The sequence below is a fragment of the Prosopis cineraria genome, unplaced genomic scaffold, assembly GCF_029017545.1.
Source record: "Prosopis cineraria cultivar Desert tree isolate PC_DT_omini unplaced genomic scaffold, ASM2901754v1 PC12, whole genome shotgun sequence".
Classification (NCBI taxonomy): Eukaryota; Viridiplantae; Streptophyta; class Magnoliopsida; order Fabales; family Fabaceae; genus Prosopis; species Prosopis cineraria.
Window position 1 is genome coordinate 15,277,886 of NW_026555343.1, and position 27,256 is coordinate 15,305,141.

Below are 27,256 nucleotides of genomic sequence, written 5' to 3' on the forward strand. Positions count from 1 at the left end.
TGAGGATTTGAATCTTAGTATTTGGCTTTAAAATGAAGTGTCAACTTGTTTTGTGAAGAACACTTAGAAAGCTAAAATTATTTAGAGTTAAACTGTATTTATGTTCCTGTACTTTCATTCGAATAGTACTAGAAACTTTGTACTAATAAGTGGGGCATTTTTTTTCCTAAATTATTTTTTACAGGAGTAAAAATCTCCTTCCATTAATGGATCATTGATGAAGGGGGATTTTTGCTCCTCTGAAAATTGGTTTATTTGAAAAAAATGTCTCACTATTAATGCAACATGTCCAATGCTCATCAAAAGAAAGTACAAAAAAAAATATGCTTTAACCTAAAAGTAAATATATGTATTATTTTAATTTAAGCAATGATCACTTTTCTTCTGGTTGTTCCATTATAGTCATTGCCAGAAGAAAAGTGGTGATTACTTAACCAAAGTAATCATAGATACCTATAACATTTGAATTTTAGTGAATAAAAAATTTGTATAAGGAAAGTTGTAATTGATTGTCTCATTATAGTTATTACCAATAGAAAAGTAGTTATTGCTTAACTAAAATGATCACTAATATTTATTTATTTTTATTTTAGACAGAAATATTTAAATCATTTCACAAAAAAATCATTAATGTCTAAAATTTAGCCGCCAAAGGTTGCCGCTAAAAGGTTTTAACAGTGACTTTTCACCATCAAAGAGTCACTACCAAAAGTCTTATCGCTAATAGCTTTTGGTAGTGACTAACATAGTCGCCACCGAACCCGTTAGTGGCATATTTACATAGTGTTATTTACTTTAATTATTTCACTGTTCATAACTTTATCTTTAATTAGACATTTTCCTTTAATTGTTTGATAAAAATACTTGTGGGTTTCTTTTCACTTTGATGTATGGTCCAAATTAAGTAAAAAGCATTTAACGTTCCATTATCAACCTTGGTTGTGGCAAGTATAAGATAACTAAAACAAGTGATCAAGTGGCTGATACAATTAAGTATTCAAATTTTAAATATTATATATATGGACTTGAATGGTTACGAGAAGAGTTGAATTCTCTGTGAGAAAATGAGTCTGATTTTTGAAGTTAAAGTGTTGAAATTCTTCGGTTGTGACCTTTCTATTGCAATATCTTGCCCTAAATTCTGGGAAACTTAATAGCCAAAACAAGGCTTGTGTCTTTGAAATACATAATTCATGAAAAATATGAATAAAATAACAGAAGAAAATGATGAACAAGCTAAGCAGCAACTGGTACCCAAATTGCTGGAATTATTTTATTCAGTAAGTGAAAAATGATCATTCTGAGAGTGAAAGGGGAAAAAAGAAATGATAAGCAAAATTACATTTTAGAATCCAAACCTAAAAGTATTTTAAAATTACTTGGATTGGAATAATGCTGTGACTTATTTAATGAGGACAGTAAAGTTAACTGGTTCAAATAAATTTATAACATCTAAATTTTAATTTTATTTTTTGAAAATAATGAAAATAAAATGTTTTCAGTTTTAAATTTAATTTTCAACATGACGGTTTAAACTAATTAGATCGTTTACGTTAGTTTAAATAATTTGAATTTTTTAGTCGAGCGACTTAAAAAATTAAATTGAATTTAGTCCCAGTATTTTAAATTATTTAAAAAGAATTTAAATAGTTTGAGTTCTTAATAACTGAAGCCTAAGTGTTATTAATATCAGTAATTATTTTAATTTAAATAATAATTAATTTTAAGAAACATAATCGTCGTCAAAAGTATACCTTTAGCAGCAATAATTGTGGCTGTCGAAGGTAATACTTTTAGCAGCGAAATACTTTTGGTGATGACTAAAATGTGTATTTTTGGTGGCGACTATGTTTGTCGCCACCAAAAATCATTAACGATCATTCTTTTGATGGTAATCCTTTGGTATCAAAAAATTATTTTCGGTGGCAACTTTTCAAAAGTTATTTTTTTTATAGTGATATATGATTGACTTTCCCTCTCTTTTGATTTTTTTTTTGTTTTTCTTTTTGTCTAGAAGACAAAAAGCTCTCAACTTCTCTTCAAAAGAGACGTGATTTAATTAATTTGAAGTGAATAAAGCTAGTTAAAGTCATTTTTACTCACAGTTTCCACCAAGATTAGGGTGAATTTATGTGAAACATCGTTTTCAATGTATTCAAAGTCAAAAGGGTCCTATTCAATTAGTTTCCAAAAGTAGGGCTTATCAGTTCTATTTGTATAGTTTATTTGTTAACCTCCATATATATATATATATATATATATAATCACTCTTTGTAACTAAAACTTCCTTAATTTATCTCTCAAATCTCATATCAATTTAATGCGTTAACTTGCTCAAGTTGTTTGTAATTATATAACAATAAATAAGCAGAGGCTAATGTCTCTTTCTGCTTATCACGTAGCCAGTTTCTGACTCAGCATTTTGAATCTTTCAAGCATATTTTGTGCCTTCTCTCTTGGATAAGCACATCTTGAACTAGAATGACGAGAATTTTTTTGGAAGAATTACATATAGGTCCCAGATGAGGAAATTAATTATTTACAAGTCTTGTCTGCATTTGAGATAATTGATTTTCTTATTATTTATGACCTGATTATTGTAATTCTCCTTTTTTTTTTATTCACTACAAAAACCAAACGGTTTCACCAAGTCATGTTAGAATAAGTACAGTTGGAGCTTTTTTATCATCTGTTAACTAATCAAATGATTGGATGTTTGATTCTCAGTTTCTATGCATAGTGCACGCATTGTTGAAATGTGCTTATCTTTTATATATCCTGAACATTGAGTGAAATTATTCTTTTGTAATATCTAAAATGGTGATCCAATGGCTATATAATAAATTATACATGTATGAGCTAGCTATTAATTAGTAGATTATTAGTTTTATTGATCTCCTAGCCATTGGATCGGGGAAATGAATCCAATTTCAAACATGAGTGAATATCACGATTTTGGACGAGATATGATAAGATCCAAATTCCATCTTAGTTTATATAGATAACTTCCATTGAAAATATATAATTTCTCATATAGGCCACGTACAGTGTAAAAGAACTTTCAAGTATTAAAATATAGGGTTAAAAGATAATTTTATTTTTAAATTATAGGTTCAGCAGTATCTAGAACCTTAAAGTCATATTTAGTGTAATATTCTCCTTTAATATTTAAAAATAGTGCAATATTGCCCCTATTTTAACAAAAATTAGTTTTGATTGTTAATTGACAACAAAATTTTATAAAAGGACCTCAAAAATAACAAAAAAAGGATCTAGAAAATTACAAATAAGTACTATATAAAAATTCTAAGTTTTTGGTCCATTTTTGTGACTTTTTTAGATCTTTTTTATAACTTTTTGGTGAATTAACTGTCAAAGTAAACATTTGTTAAGAATGAAGATGAGATTGTACTATTTCAAATTTTAAAGAAGAGAATATTGCACTAAAAATAAGTTTAAAGTTTCAAACACTCTTGAACTTATAATTTAAAGGCAAAATTATCGTTTAACCTACAAACATATACTTAACACATACTGCAGATTAATTTTTGAAAGGCAGACCAATTAGTAAATCAAGTCTGGTATTAATATAATGCGCATGCTGTATAGCTTTGAAACACTTGAAACGAAATGAAATATGGGAAATAGTTTGACTCAAATTTCGCATTACGGAATAGAAATACTATAAGTAAGCTTATTTAAAATATTATTAAAATATGAGAAAACATAAGTATTGGCCCTTATAATTTTTATCAGATTTTACTTTTGGATCTTGCAGTTTTATTTCAGTGTTTTAAATCTTTATAGGGACTAAAACCATTGAGATCAACCCTGAAATTATTGGGATTTGATGAGAAACAAACATCACCTAATTTTTTTAAAACTATAGGGACCCAAAAAATTTCAGGAATTAAAAGCAAACCCAATGAAACTTTGAGACCTATGATTTTGTTTTCGCTTAAAATATCAGTAATTTCATAATAAGTTGCTTGTGTCGTTTTAAAAGAACTAGGATAAAATTAAAAAGGGAAAAGGACAATAAGGACCCCTAAGGTCATTAATTTCAATTCATAATTATAAAATATTGAAATCTCAATTAACTACCATGGTCCTTACTTGACATTTTAAAAAATGTGAATTATCCTAAATGCCCCTCAGGAAAAAATCACTAAGTGAAATTAATAAATTTTCAAGTCACTCTTGTATATTCATAAGTGACTTTGAAACATTTTAAAAGTGAGTTTCTTTCATACTCAAAAACAATCTGTTTCAAAGTGTGGTTTCTTGTTTCCCAACTAACAATAACAATATTCACATGCCACCATAGTGATTTTAGTAGTGTCTTCTCTTTATTTTTTAAGTGGCAACTATATGTAAATAAACATAGAATTTGACAAGTCATTGGATTCATAATTTTTAGTGAAGTTAGTAAATTTTTAAGTCACTTGTATATTCGTATGTGACATTGGAACATTTCAAATTAGTTTCTTTCATATTGAAAAATAATTTATTTTCAAGTGTGATTTCTTATTTTTTCCAACTAACATTAATAATATTCTTATGCCACGATAGTGATTTTGGCGATGTTATGTATGTTTTAGTGTTTATTAGAGGGTAATTTTGTAAAGTTATGCCTGTTTTTATCTCAAGTAAAGATGATGGTCCTTAATTGAGATTTTAATATTTTATGGTCCTTAATTAAAATTAATGATCTTAGAAGGTCCTTAATTGTTATTGTCCCTTAAGAAAATTATCAAATTCTCCAACAAGATAGTGAGTTTTGAAAAAAAGAAAAAACAAAGACTTCATTTAAAAAATATAAAAAGCCAAATTCAAAGGTGACTAACCAACTAACTATGTAAATCAATTAATTAGTTCAACAAGAAAACAACGGATGAGAAGCTATGAATCTCATATTTAGAGACGGCAATCTTGATCACCCGTTACAGTCAATAATTCAAGACATTCAATCGTCTTTGATCTTCCTCTCTGACTTTGAGCTTCATCACTCTCACAGAGAAGGGATCGCATGTGCTGATATGATGGCCTGAGATGCTCACTACAGCTCCTTTTTAATCTCCTGCTATGATGTTATTCTTCCTGAATGTGCTTCTGCTATCCTGAATGACAGAAACTTATTTCTTCACACTGTTTAGTTTTATTTTGTAATCAAGCTTTTGCTTGCCTTTTTTAATTAAAAAAGAAAAAGAAAACAAAGGATGAATCTTTCAATATTATACTTCCTTTCAATTTGCTAATGAAAATGTTGTCCACGTTAGCCCAAAAAAAACAAACAAGAAAAAGTTGATATTTGAAATTAAAAATTCTGGAATCCAGCGAACCAATTTATCAGTAGTCTGTTATACGTATCCTAATCGTCATCGATCTTTGTTTTTCTATATTTTTTTTTTTTAATATCTTGATCTCATTTCTAGTTTTTGAATCTTAGTCGACGATTACAAAAGCTGTCAACTTGGTCTTGAGGAGACCCTTATTAATGCATGTGCTATAAATTTAATTCTCAAGTCATTTTCATTTTAATTATTATTATAATTAATAGACTTATAGTGAAGCAATTTGCTTTATGTACAGCTAATTTGATTCAAATAAATATATAATTTCTTGATAAGATCAGTAGCTCCTAATATCCCAAGCCCAAATCATATAAGCTTGTTTTGTAAAATGTGTTTATTATATTCATAACACGTCATCACCAATGCGATAATGTTTTTATTTTTCTCCTTTGTGGTTGTCTTCGAAAGGGAACTTATAATATATATATATATATATATATATATGTATGTATGTATGTATGTATGTATGTATATATGTATGTATGTATTAAATTACAACATAAAATTATATTTTTGTCTCATATTTCCGAGGTTTTCGTTTGTTCGGAGATGAGAGTCGTTTGTTTTTTTTCTGTTTATTCTTTTTCCAGATCCATGCTTTTCCCCAATAAAATATCAGTTTTAGGAGAACTCTGGTCCCAAGCCTGTTTCGATTATTAGTTAAAAACCGTCCAATCATAGAATCGGCCAAGGTCAAAACCAACAGAACAGGTAGGTAAAGAGGTTGAACCAGTCCAGCTATTTTTAAATTTTTTAAATTCATATTTATACCTTTTAAGTAAATAAAAAAATATGAACCTATATGCGAGAAATATGTTTATAGAATATGTTTATATATATTCCTTCATTAAAAAATATAAGGTATTTTTTTGAGAAGTTGAATGTTAAAAACTATAAGTATTTTTAATTTTTTAAGGTGTAATTATTATATTTTTTTAAAGTACCCCTATTAAATAAATTATCTATATTTATTTTAGAGTGAAACACCCTATTAAATAGAGATAAATATAAAAAATAGAGTTAGTTTGAAGACAAATAAGTACTTTATTAGGGTAAAATTTAATTAAAAAATAATTAAAAAGGTTTGAATTATTAAAATAATATAATATATAATTATTTTTTAAGATTATCCTTCAGCTAAAATCAATCAATCTTCATTACCATTAATCTCTTTCTTTTACACACACACACACACACAATTTTTTTATACAAAACATTTAACAAAGGCATTTGTGGAAAAGAAGAATTTTATAATTTATACTATTTTTTTTCTTTTACAAAATGTCCTTCATTTTGGACCAACACTAGCGATTAATTTTTTTAATTTTAAAAGGGCTTTGATTATACTCCCTCCATTTTACAATAAATTTTTTTAAGGTTAGTAAACTCACATTAAAAAATATATAATATATAAATACCAAAAAGTAGGGCAACATTTTACCAAATTTGTCTCATTTATTCCTGTAAACCTGCGCCTCCTTTAGAATTGTTGTAGTAAATAGGGATAAAAAAGGCAAAATATTCATAAATGTTGCTTTGTATTTCTAAGAAGACTTATGATATGAATAAATTGTTTTCTATGGAAAGGCATATATGTGAAACAGAGGAAATATTTGAGAGTATCAATTTATTTATAAAATATCAAGAAAAGCTGAAATCAGAAAATGAAAGAAACTTCTATAAGTGCTCTTTGAATTGAGAGACATGCATGCTTTGATCCTAGTGAATTCTTGAAACCTCACTTAACTAAATTTTGGAGAAAAAATAAAAATAAAGAAAATTATAAACATGAGAAGCAAAGATATATCAATGTATAGTATTAACTTTTCCTATCAATTTATTTTCTTTTTTTGACTTTGAATAATACCTATCAAATTGCTAATGGAAACCAATGTCTGTGCCGACGTAAAAAAATTGATAAATTAGATTATTTAAAATTCTGGAGTAATGCAAATTGATCTGTCTGTATCTCATTCCACATCAATCTTTCTTTTTCTTTCATCATTTCTTTGTCACATTGGTTGTAACTTTTCTTGTTTCCACGATGAACTCAGCCAATGAAAGCAAAATCTTTCAACTTGGCTTTGAGGAGACAGTGATTGACAAGAATCATATTGTAAAAATAAGGACGTGTCTTTAATTTAAATTTTGTAGATGAAAGGAATCATGTTAAGAAAATTACATCTATTTAAGTTTTCCTAACAATACTGGAATTTAACTTGATATTATGAGATTTATGTGTAAAAGAAAAGGCTCACAATTCTTACACACACATGTATGAGTGTATAGTCTAGTGGTGGCCTAAAAGAAGTAAATTTTAGGTGGGTGGTCTAAACTTAAAATTAAGATTCTAGCTATACTTTTTTTCAAAAACATTATCTAATATCTAGTATTATATTAAAAATTTAAATTTGAATGTAAAAGATATAAATATATTGATTAGTACTTGTTAAATTTGTTAAATTTTTCTTAGTTATCACATTAATATCCATCTCTATTCAGTTCTATAAAGTGTAAACCTTACATGCAATTGAAAAATATCATGAATTTGTAGGAGATGCCTTTTTCGTTTCTATGGGAATTGAAAGGCAAACACCTCACAGTTGTTACTATTAGAAGAATGATGCCTGTGTCTTTAAACTTGTTCGGTGATCTGCCAAAAGAAATTATTATGTTTCACTAGAATTAAGAAAAATCCTAAAATTCATTAATTCTATTTAAAAATTTAATAAATTTTTAACTTTATCCATATTAACTATGTATAATTTTAAAATATATAAAACTCCTCTAAATTTTAAAGCAATTGTACAAAACATTCTTATCTTTAAAAGTTTAAAATTTTATATATTGTATTATATTGTTATTTTTTTTAATTATCTTACTAAGAGAAGTTGTCATGGTATCCTCATATTAAAAAAAGATATGTTCATAAAATCTAATGTAAGCTAATAATAACATAAAAAATAAGGATAAAATTTTTATAAAATCTTTCATTGAATGCTACGTAAGCTGTAACATGTTTTTTTTAATATGACATAATGGCAGTTTTGTTATTAAAACAACTAAAAAATAATAGTATGGGATTGAAGTACATGGTAAAAAAAAAAACGTTAGGAAGGCTAATTTTAAATTTTTAAAAGTGAGAGTTCTATGTAAATGTCTTAAAGTTTAGAAAAATTTTGTACATCTTAATATATTTTTTCTCCACAATATTTAATAAGAATATAACAAAAACTCATAATAAAAATTTAATGATACAATTTATAAATAAAATTAAATTTTTTTTAACTTATAAATAAGATTAGAAGGAATGCTTTTGGTCCATACATGAATTGAAGATATTTATATCTTTTCAATCGAGCAATTTATTAGACAATTGCTGGTAACAAAGTGATATGATCAACTCATCAAATGAAACTTGTCATCATCGTATATTAGAATTAGCTACGAGAAAAAATTGGTGAAGACTTTTGAAAGTGCTTGACAGCTGTTTCCGTGGAAAATATAAGCAACTTGGTTTATTGATAAGATCAATACGTAGACTCAAATGTTGATCCCAAGTTCCTATCACAAGCTTTGTTTTCTCATTTATGTTTATAATGTTAAAAAACATAGATCGGATTGATCAGAGTGATTATCATGCTGGCAGAATCAAATAGTATAACTTATAATGAATTTTCATCTAAAGAAGTCTCATCAAGTTTTAAAATAAGAGAAGAATAAGCTAAAATTTTTTTTTTAAAATAAGTTATGATTTTTTTAAACTTGACAGTCCGAAATTGAGATTTTATTTTTCCCAAGTTTTCAACTCTTCCTTATCTCTAACGGTCCGAAATTGAGCTCCTAATGAAGCCATATAGTTTTTGTATACTTGAATGGTTTGTTATATTTAGTGTTTGCTTCAAATAAATATAAGTGCCTCTAATAAAAAGACACATATCGATGATTAAAAGTTGTCAAAAGGTTTCACAAAATAAGATGTTACACTAAATATGGGATGCATTGTTCCAAGAAATCACGTGTATCATGGGTAAGGTGTCCACGTCAAAACAACATATATTTCCAAGTCAAACTCGAAAATCTATTAGACTTTGCTGATGTGTGTGTCTAAATAACTCATACTCATTAAATTATTATGTATTTAATTGCAAGATTCAGATTCAGAAAAATAAAATCAAAGTGTAAAAAAATTTAAATAAGTTGAGTCCCAAGAATTTATCTAGGCAGAGCATGCCTAAACAAAAAAATAAAATCCCAATTACTTGAACCTTTAGGTCTGTTTGGTAGGAAAGAATGAAAGGTTGGACTTGGGATTGGTATTGGAAAATGACTAAAAGGTACAAGGACATTGGGCTTTGGCCCTTAAAAAAGGGGGGAAAGATATCCAGAGGAGGCCAAGTCAACTCCAATTCCTAGAGTTGATCATCTAGGAGGTTCATATCGTTGGTGGAAAAAAATGAAAGACAGAGATAAAACACACAACTGGATTTGTCACGAGCCAAAGTCTAAATGGGATAATTATGATCTGATCTCAATCTTAATTAATTGAACGAGAGTGATTACAAATATAGAGAGAGTTAATGACTTTGACCACAACCACATGTATCCAAGCACAATAGAAAGCTAAACTTTTTTTATTGTTTCTATTGAAAGCAATCTTGTTCAACAATTAATCAAGCACTAAATGTGAGTACCTTTTAAGTGAGGATTTGAATGTTAGTATTTGGAGTTAAAATGAAGTGTCAACTTGTTTTGCAAAGAACACTTAAGAAGCTAAAATTATTTAGAGTTAAAATGTATTTTTGTTCTTGTACTTTCATTCAAGGAGTACTAGGCACTTTTGTACTAATAAGTGGGTCCAATTATACAACAGCTGTTTCGAGAAAATTGTTATATAATTTATTGAGAAGTACATAGGACTAATAATTGGAACAAACTCTATAATGATTATTTGTAAATAATCATTATATATACATCAACTATATAGCAGTTAAAAGGTGTGATATAGTTTCTTCTAGACTATATATCGTGAGAATATATAGCAATTCGAAACTATTATATATTAACAAAAATAATTGCTATATAAATGCTGTTTTTTAGTGATATAAACTCCAAACTTTGAATAGAGACAATGAGGCGAGGATCAAATTAACCTCCCTAATCCCAACTTTCTAATCGATCTAAAATTTTGCCCTTTGTATACACATTAGGGTCACTAATTAACAAGTGATTAACGCCTAATCACCTCTAATATTCTCACCACTCATCTAATCTGCTTTAGTAGTTTGTTTAAAGTTATCTTTCCCTCATTACTCTTAACATTTTGCTCGACTAAGGTTAATTGTAATAATATAATTATATAACTTTCCTTGGGTTTAACCCTTAAAATACTACTTTAGATGAGCTTGTTACTGTATGTGATCGACTCTTTTCACATAAAAGACTGTGCTGATTTTATTCTAGCTAATTTATCATTTCATATTCCAATTATAATTTTCAAGTAGAAACCTCAAAAATCTACTCATCCATGAATAAAGTAGCTAGTCATATATATATATATATATATATTACATGAAAATCCAATAATAGAACAATCCAAACCAAATATATTCCGAACCTTGTCAAATAGTGCATAGATTAATATAAACCACTCCATCAAAAATGCATAACTTATACATTTTGCTCCACATAGAGAAATGAAGAAAAAAACATTCCCCTTGTTTCACAGCATGTAATCACACATTTCCTCTAACACAAATATAATACAACAGTCCATCACTAATTTTTTAAAAAGCAATCAATATATTGTCTCATGAGATCCAAAATCCCTAGACCTTGAGCTCTGGGTTGATGTCTTCTTCATTCCTTTCGTCAAATATGACAGGCCTATACCACCTAGCACAAGCAATGTAAACCGCAAAATCTATTGCTGTAAATGCTGCTAAAAGGTAATAAAATCTGTCCAAGTGTCCCACGTTGAGATTTCCTGGGATCCATCCTGGGCTCTCACCTCTCTGAGAAATCTTCATAACAATGGCAACAATCAAACTACTGACATAGTTTCCTAGTGACATTGAAGTCATGCAAAGCGCACTTCCAAAACTCTTCAATCCATCAGGTGCTTGTCCATTGAAGAACTCTAATTGACCAACATACATGAATACCTCTGAAGCTCCTATAAGCACATATTGTGGTATCTGCCAGAAGATGCTTAATGAACTTGACACTTCATTTGTAGCGTTCTTTAACCTAAAATGCTCTACCAATCCTGCTGAAACCATGGCCATCATTGCTATGATGAGTCCGATTCCCATCCTTTGCAACTCAGTGAGTCCTTTGTTGTTCTTGCGGGCCACCAAAGGGTTAAGAGCTCGCCGGTAAATGAAGATGAAGGCGGCGACACTGAGAATGTCAAAGCATGACATGCTCGCTGGAGGAATTTTGAAAGTTGAAGAAATTCTAGTGTCCATTGCTGCACCTTGTTCTACGAAAATCGATGCCATTTGAGTGAAAACAACAGAGTAGATTATAGTGCATAGCCAGATTGGTAGTAGTCTTAGTATGCATTTTACTTCCTCAACTTGAGTCACTGTGCAAAGATGCCATGGACTGAAGTTATTTTCTTCCTTTTCGCTAAACTCTTCAGGCGTTTTAAATGCTGCTCTATCCAAGAATCTGATCACATGGATATAGATATATTTTTAGTAACTATTTTAAACGTAAACTATTGATTGAGCTAGGCTGAACAAAATAAAAAATTCTTGGTAATCTTCCTTGAAAGAAAGTACATACCGTCTTTATTAAATAGTATCAACAACATTTGTGTATAAAGATGTGTGTGTGTGTGTGTGTGTGTAAACTTGACTAATTAAATTGATGAAATTAACCGGTAACATACCTAAATCCTTCAGTGTGGAGTATCTTTCTTCCTCCCTCGGAATATTCTTCAACTTCAAAAAGCTTGTCTTCACTAGACCCCATGCTGACCTTACATTTTCTTATTGCAGCAACAAAAACTTGGCAAAATCTAGGAAGAGGATTCCCTCCTGGCTTAAAGTACCTATACCTCGTAGTGCCACAAAGGAACAAGATCAAGCCAAGACTAGCAGATCCTGCTGAAGCCCAAAACCCTAGAGTCCACAAAGCATCGTTCTCAAAATAACCCAATATTGTGTTGGAAAAGAGCGATCCTAGATTGAGAGCCAAATAGAAGTAGCTGAAGAATGCTATCTTTGAGTGTCCTTCTTTTTGGTCAGCTTCATCGAACTGATCAGCACCAAACGTTGCAATGTTGGGCTGGTATCCTCCATATCCTAGGGCTACTAGGTATACTGAGAGGTAAAACAAAGCTTCTTGGAAGACCGAATGGGATCCACAACTGAGTTGTTCGTCTCCACAACCATTGGGGCTAAGTAAAAATTTGTAGGATGTGAGAGATAACAACCCAAGACCCTGTCATGTATAAAGTTATCGTCAACACAAAAATATGGTATGTAATAGATAATATGTTGTCTTAAATGTATTCAACCGGGCTTTGAATATTATTATTTCCCATGTTGTGGCAACTACAATTCTTGCATGCATGTGTATATGATTACATGGAGAAAGGGATTGGTTCCTCACAACTTGACAAACTAAAGTTTGAATCCTCACTGGAAGAGATTCTCACTTTTGACACATGGAGAAGTGTCTTGAATAGAATTGGTTCCAGTAATATGAGATACATGTGTGCTATGAAAGAAATTATTATTTAAATACATATTTCAAACTTACAAAAACTAGGATGGCTTGGAAGACAGCACAAGTCCTATACCTTCCCCAGTATGAATCACTGAGGAAGGCTCCGACAAGGGAACACATATAGACAGTTCCAGTCCACTTGCTTACGTTGTTGGCTGCGTCTGCGTTGTCTTGTCCCATAACCCTCGTCAGAAACAACACTAAATTCACTGCTACTCCAAAAAATGCTAAAGTTGCCAGCCCTTGATTCACTGCATCGTGTAAATAATTATCAGACTAATATTTAATTATTTTTATATATGCTTTAATTTATGGGAATATCAATTTTGTGTATACCATGATTTTTTTTTTTGGCCTGAGTGTATACCAGGATTTGATAGATACTGAATCCATTTGTTCAAATAATGAGCCGAAAAATACTTCGGCCTTTATACTTGCCAGTTACCACACTTTTTTTTTTTAATAATAGTGTGTGTATTCTACAAAATTAATCTACTATTTCAAGCCGTATGAATCATGCAACATACATTCGGCTTTGTGCATATCTTTATTCAATTTTTATTCTTATTATATCTCTCAACTTCTTGACTATTTATATTTGAATTTTGAATTGTTTCTAAAAAGTAATAAATTTAAAACACGTAATTTAGACTATTCATGTCAATACTAAATGGTCCAGCTGTAAGTCAAATTATTTAAAAAGATATAAATGTAATTTTCATACAATGACAAGAACAAATTCGAAAATCATTTAAACTTTAAGGACCTAATTACAAAATTTAAATTATAAAGATAAAATTAAAAATTTAATGTAATTATGGGCACTATCTAAGAGAATATTTTTGTCTATCACTTAGTTGAAATAATCTAGTAGGTTATTAAATTTTAACCCTTCTGTTCAACTAGATTATCTATTTATGTTACAGATTTTTAACAACTTTATTCTTGTACAGTGAACAGAATACATATTTACTATATAATTTGTTAATAATTTCATCTCAATTTTCTAATCAGAATTCAAGAAAGTGGGTTAGGTGGATGAGGTTGACTAATTAAAGAACCGATTTAGGTATCTTTCAATTGACTCCTTGATTAATTACATCATGTAACACGATTGCAATCTGCCAACATATCCATACAACTTTTCTGCAGTGCTAATAATGTTACAGAACTGAGTTATTTATGTTGTTAAGAATTGTTTTCAACTTTTAAAAATAAAAATGTTATTTAAATAAATGTTTTGGAACTGAGTTATTTAAATAATTTTTAAAATTGATCTTATATATCTTTTTATTTTTCAAAAAAAATAGAAATGTAATATAATTGTTTTTTTTTTCAACACACTACATTTAGTTAGTGAAAATTATCACCATCAACTCCCATGGCTATGGCTTGCTATCATCCACCACAAGCATTCTGCCAATTTCCACCGGCCACCACAATTGACTGTCTTAGTCAATCAACATCCATTGATCACCATTATCAACCACCTCCACCGACTGTCACCATTAGCCATTATCACTATCTATTTATCATTAGGCATTGCCAACTAACCACCCCAGGCTATCATCATCTACCACTATCAACTACATACTACCAACAATCATCACCATTGGTTGTCATTGTCGACCACAACCACCATCAGCCATTATTATTGACAACTCTAGCCACTACTATCAACTAGTCATTCGCTACTTTGGCTAGCAACCAATGATAGTCAACTACTATTATAGGCCATCACACTGACAATCATTGCTATCTCCTGAATAATTAAATATACATTTTTCATTTTTTTGGAAAAAATAAAAATAGTTTACAAAATAGTTTTTAAAAATGCAACAAAATGTAATTTTCATGATTTTGATTTATAGTATTTCAACAAATGCTTTTTAAATAAATTTTTTTTTTTTTGAAAAAATGACAGTTAAGAGATTGTCTTTACTTTAGATTCTATATTCTTTAAAAAAATAAAATTAAAAAGATGTAAATCTAGACCATTCAAATTAGATCTGAATGGTTTAGAGGCAATGAGCTCTCAATGCTCAGCTGTATGATGAACATTGAGGCTGGTTCGGTCATCTGTACGTTGTGCCACATCACATATATGCACAGCTCTAACACACGGTGTTGAAGATTCTGTATCAGATGACATCACAAAATAATGATGGTAATAGATCATAATAAAAAATAAAAATCTTCACAACAGCTAGGTTTGGAATAAAATCCTGGAGATTCCACTAAATCGGAATCCACTTTATTATATTACTATTAATTAATTAGAAATAATTAATTACCTAGGATTAAATATCCCGACCCCCAAGTTCCTGTTCTTGCTCTGCCTGCAGGATTCCCATGCCAATCAGTGGATCCATCTAACGTGTAATCCTCAACCTCCTTCGTCCTTTCATCCATAACAGTTTCAGACACCTGAATAAATAAATAAACATGATGATTTAGATTCACAAACTTTGAATAATATGTGTTTAATAAGATTCTGTCCAGAGATATGCTCCATGAGCGTCTCATATATATGCACGAAAAAAACGAACAAACATATATCTCTGATTTCTTTTTGAATCAGAGAATATTAACACATGAACTTCGAAAGATGGAATATCTGATCGATCTCCACTGACATAACATAACTAATAAGTAAAAGATTTTCCTTTTGGTGTATTTCTTTTTATAGCAAGTTAGCAACGTCTCAATTCAATAAGGGTTGGTTTGCTTCTTGCTTTTGAAAATAGTTTTCATTCTTTTAAAATAAAAATATAAAAATATATATTTTTTGGCCTGTAAATCAATTAATGTACACTTTGCCCCAACAATTAATATAACTATGGCATGATGAGAGAGTTATTCTAAGAATTTATGGAAATGAATTATTAAAAAAAAATTAATCCAGACTGTGTGTGTGTGTGTGTAGTTATTGATTATTGATAAAGTTCGAGTCCAAATCAACCAAAAGCAAAGAACATCACGTCGTCTTGTTTTTGGCGTAAAACCAGTTATAAAGCTGATGATGAAATGAAGGTGTCGTTTAAAGAAAGACAAAAACCAAACGCACAATCTTCTTGCTTTTTATTGATTCAAAGAAAGTGGAAAGTTAAAGCTTTTGTTGTTTCGTAGAAGCATAGTAAATTAGCATTTTTGGAGATATAATAAACAAATCCTTGTACAATTAATCTTCAAGTAAGGTGAGGATGACAAGTTAATTAGATTCATTCTGCAAATAGTAAAACTATATATCTCATAATCAATTAAGTAAACTCAACTTTTATTTAAAAGCAGAATATATATATATATATATATAGAGAGAGAGAGAGAAAGCAGTTGTTTATAAATAATATATAACATAATATATATTTCTGTTGGAAGAGGCATCCATATTTAATATCCCATCATATCTTGAATAAAATTTTCTCTAATATAAAGATATCTATGAGTAATAAAAATAAATAAATAGTGTAACTTTTTTTATATTTTTAATTTCTGTATGATGGATGGAAAAAATTAATTAGAAAAAAACAAAGCCTAATGCCGAAAAGTCGAGAAAGTGAGTGACCTGATGACAAGGGAATTGTTAAGTCAAGCCCTACTGAATAACAACTATAAATATGACAATCTAGGGCATCAAAAATTTTTGTAGGGTAAATTTCACTATCTACTACAGGGGAAAAAAATAATCTACAAGCTAAAAACGCTCCTAAATCGAGTGGCAAAATTTACAGTGGCGGTTTTATAAGAAGCGCTCTAGCTTTAGGTCAAGTGCACTCTGACAGGCAATTGAAATTGAAATTATATCGAAACGTTGTATCGAAACTTTTCAATACAAAAATGCTGTCATGTGTAGAGAAACTTGAGACTCAGATTGCATGCATATTTTTTTTTTTAAAAAAAATAAAGCTCGAGACTCAGAGACACTTGATCAAAGGAATATATCAGATAAAAAACCATGCATAGTCGATGCATGTTCATATCTCTCTGTGCGCGCGCGTGTTTATATTCATGCATGCTTGACAAAGTAAATAAATGCAAATGAAAAAGAAACGAATAACAGGATTTATATAGAAATTAGAATATCTAGACTTAAGAACTGACCTGTTTGAATAAATTACTTAAGCAACCCATTATGAATTAATTAAGTTGGGTTCTTGCTATGAGATCGATCACAACGAAGAAGAAGAAGAAGAAGAAGAAGAAGAAGAAGAAATAATATTTCTGAGCTGATCACAATTAAGAGCGAAATATATATGTGGAGGAAAAAGAGAATCTTCAAGTGATCGATCTTGTTGATCATGAATACGGAGAGCAAGGGGCATGTGGGTGAGTGTGCATATATGGAGGTTTGGATGAGATTAACCGGACGGCTAAGACATACACGTGGAATTGGTCAAGAAAAAAAGATTTACACGGCGAGTTCTTTAGGAGACAAGAAAGTTGACGAGGAGGACCATACTATATATGGATGTTGTGTGAGATGTTAAATTTTTTATATTAAGTATGCTTTTAAAGATGGTATATTTTACCAAAATAGCTCAAGTCATTTTGTTAAATACTTTTTAAATTTATATATCCATAATTTTTTTTTAATATTTGTGATGGTTACAGTGAGAGAGTGATTGTTATTGAAATTATGATGAGTTAGTGAAGGAACTCCAAGAGAGTTAGAATAAATATTAACTTTAAAAAATTTATTTTTCTATCAAAAGTTGAGTTCTTTAAAGGTATTCAAAATTTTAAAAACAGTGTTGAAATAATAGTTAAGGTTTAGAAAAGCTTGTTGTCCAATTCTCTTTTTGATCATGAACGATTCCTCTACAAGTGATATTTGTTGGACATATTTTTAATTAGCTAGATTTCTGGCATTGAAAGAACATGTCATATTCATTATGAACCAATTAGTGGCATATTTACATAAAGGCAAGATTTATATATTTAATTTTATATATTTATATTCAATTAAATTATGACATATAAATCTTAATATATTAGTTTAATTAATAATAAAAATTTATTATAAAATAAATAATTTATAAAATATCTATATGTTTTAATTTAATTAAATACAATCACATTAACCATATAAATTTTCTCCCCTGTATAGTGTTATTTACCTTTTTTTTACTGTTTATTACTTTATCTAATATTTATCTCCGAGGAGATTTTATTTGGACAGAAGAGGATTTTGACTTTGATTTTGATTTTGAATATCAAGTTGTCGGGATTTGTGCTCACACTACCTAATAAATGAATCACATTATTCGTGACTTAATTATGAGTGCAGGCTTCTAGAATTTTTATATTATATGTAAATATATGTGTTTATATTTGTTTAAATTAATTAAATCAACCCTAACATCACCATATCTTAATAATTCAGTTGGCAAGAGCTTTGAGTTTCGAGCTACGGAACGCATGGAATTTTTTTTTTTTTTTTTGGGGGGGGGACCCATTTAGTGATGAATCTAGAGTGAAAGTTATACGGAAGATGGGGGCTAAAATTCAATTTCAAATTTGTTTAAAAAAAGAAAACACATTTAAAGGGCAATAAATTAAATATGGTCCTTGCTCCCATGTAAATCCATCCTTGGACGCATTACGTTGTATTTTTATTAAATTTTATTTGTTTTATTTTAAAAAGAAAAGGATGCAGATTTTTACTAATAATCTTTCAATCTACAAGTAATATATATACACACAAACTCCCTCCATTAAAAAATATAAAATATTTTTTGAGAGTTTGGATGTTAAAATTATAAGGTATTTTTAATATTTCATATTATAATTTATGCATTTTTTTTCAAAATATCTCTAATAAATATATCACATTATATTTATTTTAAAGTGAAACACTCTATTAAATAAAGATAAATATAAAAAGATGATATTGATTTAAAAATAACTAACTACTTTATCGAAATTATAATTTAATTAAAAATATTTTATATTTTTAAATAGGAAAAACTATAAATCAGACATGGACAGTCAAAATTAAGTATGGCTTATTGACAAGAAAAAAAAACACACACACACACAAAGTGCTTAAGCTCAATTTTCAGAGAAACCATATCCATGTCAAGAACAAATTTATCCATCAAACAAAAGAAGTAAAGATATCAAAATTAGACATTTTCCTTTATTTGTTTGATAAAAAAGTTTCTTTTCACTTTGATGTATGGTCCAAATCAAGTGAAAAGCATTTAACGTTCCGTTATCAACTTTGGTTGTGGAAAGTATAAGATAACTAAAACAAGTGATCAAGTAACTTAATATAATTGGCAAAAAAAAAGTAACTTATATAATTAAGTATTCGAATTTTAACTATTATATATATACGGACTTGAATGGTAGGAGAAGAGTTGAATTCTCTGTGAGAAAATGAGTCTGATTTTTGAAGTTAAAGTGTTGAAATTCTTCGTTTGTGACCTTTCTATTTCAATATCTTGCCCTAAACTCTGGGAAATCTAATGCCCAAAGCAAGGCTTGTGTCTGCATAATTCATGGAAAATATGAATAAAATAATAGAAGAAAATGATGAACAAGCTAAGCAGCAACTGGTTCAAATAAATTCATAATATCGAAATTTTATTTTTATTTTTTGAAAATAATGAAAATAAAATGTTTTCAGTTTTACATTTAATTTTTTAATTACCATGAAGGTTTAAAATAATTAGATCGTTTACGTAAGGTTTAAATAATTTGAATTGTTTTTAATCAAGCGACTTAAAAAATTTAAATTGAATTTAATCATTGAACTACAAGTATTTTAAATTATTTAAAAATAATTTTAATTGAATTTAAATAGTTTGAATTTTTAATCACAAAACTTCAAATGCTATAAATAGCAATGACTACTTTAATTTAAATAATAATTATTTTTTGGTAATAATTAAAATGGGACGACAAGTTGGGAGCATTATAATCATTTTATAAAAATATTAATGTCATAAAAATCTCAAAAGACTTAAAAGAAATTATCACATTTTGTGTGAACTCATTATCATTTTTATATTTTAAAAGAATTTTTTTTATCATTTTTCCATCTACAATTCTAAGATTTATTCTTTTAAAAAAATTTTAACCCTAACTTAACCCTTCTATATAAGACAAGAACTCACTACCTCTTCCAAAAGAAACATGTGGTATTACCACTCCAGCAATTAGTCATTACCAATCTTAAGATTTAAGATATATTATAGCTTTACTTAAAAGAAAGATAATTATATATACTTTTCAATTTAAAAATATAAAATATTTTTAGGAGTCAAATGTTAAAAAAATAAAGTATTTTTAATCTTTTAAAATGTAATCATTACTTTTTTTGAAAAAATATCTATATTGATAATAACTTTATATTTATTATAAAGTATTTAATAAAAATAAATATAAAAAAATAAAATTAATTAAAAAATAAATAATTATTTTATTAAAAAATATAATTTAATAAAAAATATTTTATATTTTTTTAACAGGAGAGTATTTTTTTAAATTTTAAATATGACTTTTGATTGTACTTTAATATTTAATTAAAGAGTTTCAGTGGAAAACTGTGAAATCATCATGGATTACACGTGCCTTTCGTAAAGATGCTTGTGAGCCGAATGAGCTGGATCGCAGTCAGTAGGTTAGCCACATCGATACGTAACTCAGCAAGTCAGACAGTCATGGGTGTGAATTTCGTGCATTCGTTTTTTTAAGATATTCTGTGTACAATTTTTTAATAAATATTTTATGTTATAAATGGAAAATATATTTATTTATTTGTTTTGTTTCCCTCTGGTCAAATTGTGATCTAGCATCAATGAAGTAATAATAATTTCGTTTGATATTCATTCGTTGAATATTTGCTTTGCAGCCACGCACAAGTCTGTCAAACTCACAAATTTAAGTAATTTCATGATAAGGGTATGGTCTCAAATCATAAACTCAAATTATAAATTTATAAAAATTTATTTTTATTAATAAATAATCATTAAAAATGTATGATTAAATAATTAAAATATAAAATATCATCATAATTTAATTTAAATATATTTTAAATATAAATTATTGAAATTAAATTTTTTTATATTGATAAATTATCACACTCAACAAAAAAATTTCTAAAAAAAAGCGTTTTCTTTTTTATGAACATTAATTTTTGTTTGAGTTTTAGTTTTCTTTTTGAACTATGTCCTACCGTTTATATGAAAGAAATTTTATACAGTATATGCCTAATTTGCTCAACTCAATTAAAAATTGATAAGTTTAATAAGTTTAAATGATTACAATTAGTATGAGTTTATGAGTAAATTATCATGATTTTATAAACTAGAAACCTAAAAATGTTAAATTCAAAGAGTTAACTCATGAATTTAACCAACTTTCATTTAATTTAAGTTTATGAGTGAGTTAACATGATTTTATAAATTGATAATATAAAACAATAAACTCAAAAAATTAAATTGAGAATTTGACAACCATATACATCACTATTCAATGTTTATAACTAAAAAAGGATTTTTTTTTCACCCAAAAAAAAAGGATTTGACTAGTGAAATTTAATCAGATAATGCTAAGAAAAAAGAATTTCTATTAAAGCTAATTAAATTAATTAAAGTCTTGTTCACTCACAGGTTTCAACTTTATTAGGATAAGTTCTTGGGTAATATCGCTTTCACTTATCACTTCTCTTTATAGTCCCTTCGTCCTAACTTACTTTCCGCTGCTTTTGGTCCAGATTCATTATCGGTTATTTCACTATGAAGTTTTCATGGGAATCGGGTTTTTTTATTATTAATATTTCATTTAATTGAGTACTTTATCATGGACATTAATTAATTTCAATACCATAAACAGCAAAATTGAAAATTCACACATTTTTTTAACAAGTTCAATGATGTCAATAAACTATTATTTCATCAAAGTCATAACCAAGTAACTTTGTCTTATACTCCTTTTGAAGCCTTTAACTACCTTACTAAAATTAATAAGAGATAATAAAATTATTAATTTTGCTAGATGATAAAAAACTTTGTCTGAAAATTAAACTAACTTTTTATTTTACCCCTATTTAAATGATAATTTTTTAAATTTACATAACAGTCTTTTCATAGTTAATAAAATTAAATAGGAATAATATTAAAAAAATATAACCAATATCCTAACAAGTGCCTTACATTAAGAACCAACAAATCTATTTAAAAAATGTTATATAATAGAAACCGAAGAGAGTAACTAGCGATAGAAGCGGAGGAGAAAGTGTAGTAGTTTATTAAACTTCCTTATCGTCATCACCATTCACATCTTATTATATATAACTAAACCTTAAATTTCTTAATTTGTCTTAAATTAATCTCATTTTAGATTTATGCATGAACTAGTTCGAGTTGTTTATAGACAGCACATACATTAGAAATTAATATAATACTTCCTCCGTCTCATTATAAGACATTTTTAAACAAAATTTTACATATCAATAAATCTCATTAAATACATTTAATAACATTATCTTTTCAAAACAAAAATATAAACTTTTAAAAATATTCATAATTTAATCTATTGAAAAGAGAAGGAATAAAAATTAATTATAAAAAGAGAAAGTATAATATTGAAATTAGTGCATTTAATAAAATCTTAATATACTTAAAGTGGCTTGTATTTTAAGATAGATAAACTACTTCAAAAATGCTCTATAATTTGAGACAAATAGAGTAAGTAATAAGCAGATGCCAATATCTTTCTGTTTATCACATTGCCGGTTTCTAACTCAGTAATTGAGATTTTTTTAAATAATAATTATGGCTTCTCTATTGGATAAACAGCTTTTCAATAAAATTAAAAAGAAGAAGAAGAAGAAGAAAAGCAAATCTTTTGAAAGTAAATATAGTTTGGTATATTAGAGAAGAGGCGTGTAACTTTGGAATAACTATGGGACTTAGCTTGAAGCGTGTTTAAATAATTAAGCAGGAAAATATCTAAGATTGTGATAATCAATCACCTTGATTTAGATTTTAATGCTTCATGCTTCACGCTTGAGAAAAAAACACTGCCTTATACAATAGGTAGTACTTGAATTGACACCACTTAATTAAAAATTGTTGGTATAGATCATTTAGGCAATAGTTTATATTACTAAAACTAAAATTACATTTTTTCTCTTTATTTTAATAAAAAATATTGTAGTATAAAAAATTATTTAATATAATAAACTATGCAAATCCTAGTAGAAAATCCCTAAAGCTAATTTGGACAACTAATAAACTCCAGCTCCCAAGTGCATTGAGTTTGACTGGTTAGCTAGATTAATATTTTCATCAACCCTAATCAACCTTTGGAACTGAATTCTCATAATAAACATTTTATATTTTGGGAAAATAAGAATGAAGAACCATTGACTAAAATTTATATTAATTAAGAATTAATTTTTATAAAAATTTAAATAAATATTTATTGATTTATATTAATCTTTTACCAACAAGTATCTATTAATTCAGCTTTTAACAATTAACAACTAAGTCTAAAATTATAACAGTCTATTCAGACTTTTTTTCTATTCAGGTTTTGATAATAATTGGTCCTTAATTTATTTTAGCTAGTAGTCCTTAATTGCTATTTTCCCATTTATTTTCTAGAATAATTAAAACAAAAAATTAAACATGTACTTTCTTTACTAAAAAATGAAATGCATTTTTTTTGGCTTCAATATTAAAAAAATGTAAAGTATTTTTTGTATTTCACGGTAATGTACATATTCAAAAAGAGCTCATACTTACTTCATATTTGTTTTTATTTTTAAAAACACTCCTTTAAATTAAGGTAAATATGAAAAGATAGCATTAATTCAAAAATAATTAACTACTTTTATTGGGTTGAGATTTACTTAAAAATATATTATATTTTTTAATGGAAAGAGTATATAATTTGTGAAAAGAGAGAAAGATAATTAGGTTGGTGCCCAGTATTTTATCCAAAAAAGAAACAGACCGAGAGATAACTTGTTTGTTTAATTTGTTTTTGCCACGACATATGGGACATCCAAATTTAAGGGAGACACATTTTTTTTTATTTTTTATTTCATTTTGAAATAAAACAAAGCAAACACATTTGTGTTGTTGATATTGGAGGCGAAAAAGGTTGGTGAAGAATTGCCAAAAGGAGAGCTGATAAATTATATTTTCTGTTCACCAACTAATTTATTCAAAATATAATGCCACTTGATTTCTTGATAAGTAGATCAGTAGCCACTAATATCTCAAGTGGCAATTATCATAATCATGTTCTGGAATCTTACATTTATTTACTATGTTCAAAATATGACATAATAGATTAAAAAATATCATAAAATCCTTTTAAATTATATAAATAATAATTTAATCTCTCAAATGTTATAATTTTAATAAAATTCATAGAGACCCCTGCGTTAATAAATTTTAAATTGAAAAGATTATTTTACCTTTATTGAAAATAACAAGTTTCAATCATAATTTTTATTCAAAGAATTACAATTTTTGTGTTGTAAATTATAAAAGTTGAACAAAAAATTATAATTTATCAAATATAATTTTTGTTATTAAAAAATAAACCTCAATCACAACTTTTTCTTAAGAAATAAAAATTTTTGTTCTATGAATCATAATAATTAAATAAAAAATTAAAATTTATTAAGTGTAATTTGTATTATTAAAAAACAAGTTCACAAAATAATAAACTTCATTCACAACTTTTATTTTGATAATCATAAAAATTGAACAAAAAATCATAAATTGTTGATAAAGATAACATAATATTTTTAATTTAAAATTTATTAAGAAAGAGATCCCTAAAAATTTTAATAGAATTATGATATTTTGAGAGACTAAATATCATTTATATAATTTAAATGAATTTTGTTATCATTTTCTCCAATAGATGTATACGGGTCTAAATTAAAGTGAATTATCATCATATGCCAAAGTGTACGTTTTTATTTTTCTTTTTTGTAATGTTCTTCGAAATTCGATAGATGATATCATCTTGTATAATTTTATTCAGTTAATTATTTAATTAATTTCTTGTTTTATTTTTTTTTATTGGGAGAGCATCATCTTTATTTGAGAATGAGAACATCAATTTATTTATAAAATATAAGGAGACCCATTTCCTGTGTTGACGTCAAAGAAAATTGATATTTGAGATTTAAAATATACTGGAAAGCGAATTCATCAACAATCTTTCACTTTCTTTTTCTTAATTTTCTTGTGTTATTTGATTGTCACTTTTCTTTCTTCCACGATGAAGTCATCAGCAAAATCTATCAACTTGGCTTTTGAAAAGACACTGATTAATTTTTGTGGCTTAAAGTTAATGCTAAAGTCATTTTCATTTATATGCTTTTAGCTTTGGATGGCTTAACCAAGTCCGCTTTCACTAAGGGCATGGGAAAATAATGAAGAATGCCAATACAATCTCAAAACTTAAAATTTATAATAATTAAGTCTCCTATAAAATTTAAATTTAAATATATAGTGAATGAAGAAATTCAAGTTGGAACAACCGCTTCTAATTAGCTAGGCACAAACAATCTCAAATTATTCTGATCTAATAATACTAAATATTGGAGAATTGCATATATATTAAAAAAGGTTAAAGTTCATATTTCCTGCTGAATTATTTTCATAGAAACACTTAGTGTCTTAAACTTTTTCATGGCAATTTTATCCTTAAAATAATTATACCAAAGCAATATTGTCCCTGATGTTAAATGGGCAAACGATGACTATTAACTTTGCTAACCCAGTCTTAATATTAAAGATAACATTATTACCATTTAATTAATTACTTGAAGGGCAAAACTGTTACAACTTAATTACCTAGAAGGCAATATTGCTATGCTTTGTGTCAACTTATTTATGAGTCAAACAAGTTAATGGTCAATATTTGTTTATTCAACGATAAGGATAACATTATTACGAATTGATTACTTCAAGTATGTTATTGCCATGATAACGTTTAAGAAAATACTTCAAAGGGTAAAAATAGACATTAACCTTATTAAAAATAGATTAAAAAAATTAATTATCAGCAGTACTTGTTAAAATATCTAGATATCTTTGTTGAATATGCATAATTAAACTTTACATGCAGCTGAAAAGGATATGAACTTAAGCAGATACGCCTTTCTTCTTTTCTATGGGAATTGAAAGGCTGACACATATTTCAGTGGTTTGGTATCAGTATAGAGATGCTATTTACGCAATATTAAAAATAAATTTTAAAAAACTCACAATTCTAACGATTAATATATGAGTGGTTTGTCTTGAGACTTTGTTTAGTGGTCGGCTAAGAGAAATTACTTTCTGCTTGATGGTGGTCCATCTAAATTTAAGAAAATAATATTTAATTTTACAATTGAAAAGATACAAAGAGTAAAGACAATGATGAGACCTTCTTACCAAATGGGACGTGTCATTATATTAATATCAGCACTTAGTAGACAAAAAAACAAGCTAAGAGGAAAAGTTGACGAAGACTTTGGAAATGAAAGGTGATTCAATGCCGCACAGCTGTATTCCATTGAAAATATAAGCTACTTGATTTATTGATAAGATCAGAAGCTAGATTTTCCCACTTTATGAATGTTCATGATATGACATAATAAATGGAGCAGGTCAAATATTAATTACCTCCTCCATCTTTATATATAATATATTTTTTAAAATATATTTTATCTTTATAAAATATTTTAAATAATTAAATAATTTTATTTTTATATTAAAAAAAATAAATTATTAATTATATTTTTTTTCACCACTATCATAATATTAATTATAATATTATTAAAAAATTAAAAAATTATTATGTTTTTATATAAATTTAATTAAATAAAAAATTTTTATTGATATGTGAGATTCAATTAAAAATATCTTATACAAGATGGATGGAGTATTATAAACACAATGCGACAGTGAACTTAGAATTTTTAATCGCCATAATTTGGAAGCACATTTCCCTGCTTTTATTTGTTGGGACGCCAGTGTTAGTGTCTGTTTCGATATACTCTGATAATCCATTAACTATGCCCATGGTTATGATTAAAAAACACCCAAACACTCCCATTTTTACATAATCAATTATTTGAACCCAAATCATGTTCTGGCTTAAGCTGGAGGGAGTAGCTTCTGAAATTTAATTATACGGTT

The 27,256-nt window shown here is 27.5% G+C and overlaps 1 protein-coding gene across 1 annotated transcript; it reads right to left on the minus strand.

Moving 5' to 3' along the window:
• Positions 1-10,933: 10,933 nt before the first annotated feature.
• Positions 10,934-17,424, minus strand: LOC129287982 (protein NRT1/ PTR FAMILY 7.2-like). Its single transcript, XM_054924284.1, has 5 exons — positions 17,196-17,424; positions 15,389-15,521; positions 13,128-13,345; positions 12,253-12,806; positions 10,934-12,029 (listed from the first exon to the last, which is right to left on the minus strand). The coding sequence occupies exons 1-5, from the start codon at positions 17,223-17,225 to the stop codon at positions 11,183-11,185; spliced, it is 1,782 nt and encodes a 593-aa protein (XP_054780259.1). The 5' UTR covers positions 17,226-17,424; the 3' UTR covers positions 10,934-11,182.
• Between the last annotated feature and the right edge of the window lie 9,832 nt (positions 17,425-27,256).

Excerpts from the sequence above, each read along its gene's own strand:
- LOC129287982 (XM_054924284.1), bottom strand. The coding sequence starts at position 17,225 with ATGGGTTGCTTAAGTAATTTATTCAAACAG. Across the intron at positions 12,807-13,127 it reads TCCAAGCCATCCTAGTTTTT|GGTCTTGGGTTGTTATCTCT; the intron begins GTAAGTTTGAAA and ends TATACATGACAG. Across the intron at positions 12,030-12,252 it reads CTCCACACTGAAGGATTTAG|ATTCTTGGATAGAGCAGCAT; the intron begins GTATGTTACCGG and ends CCATGTGATCAG.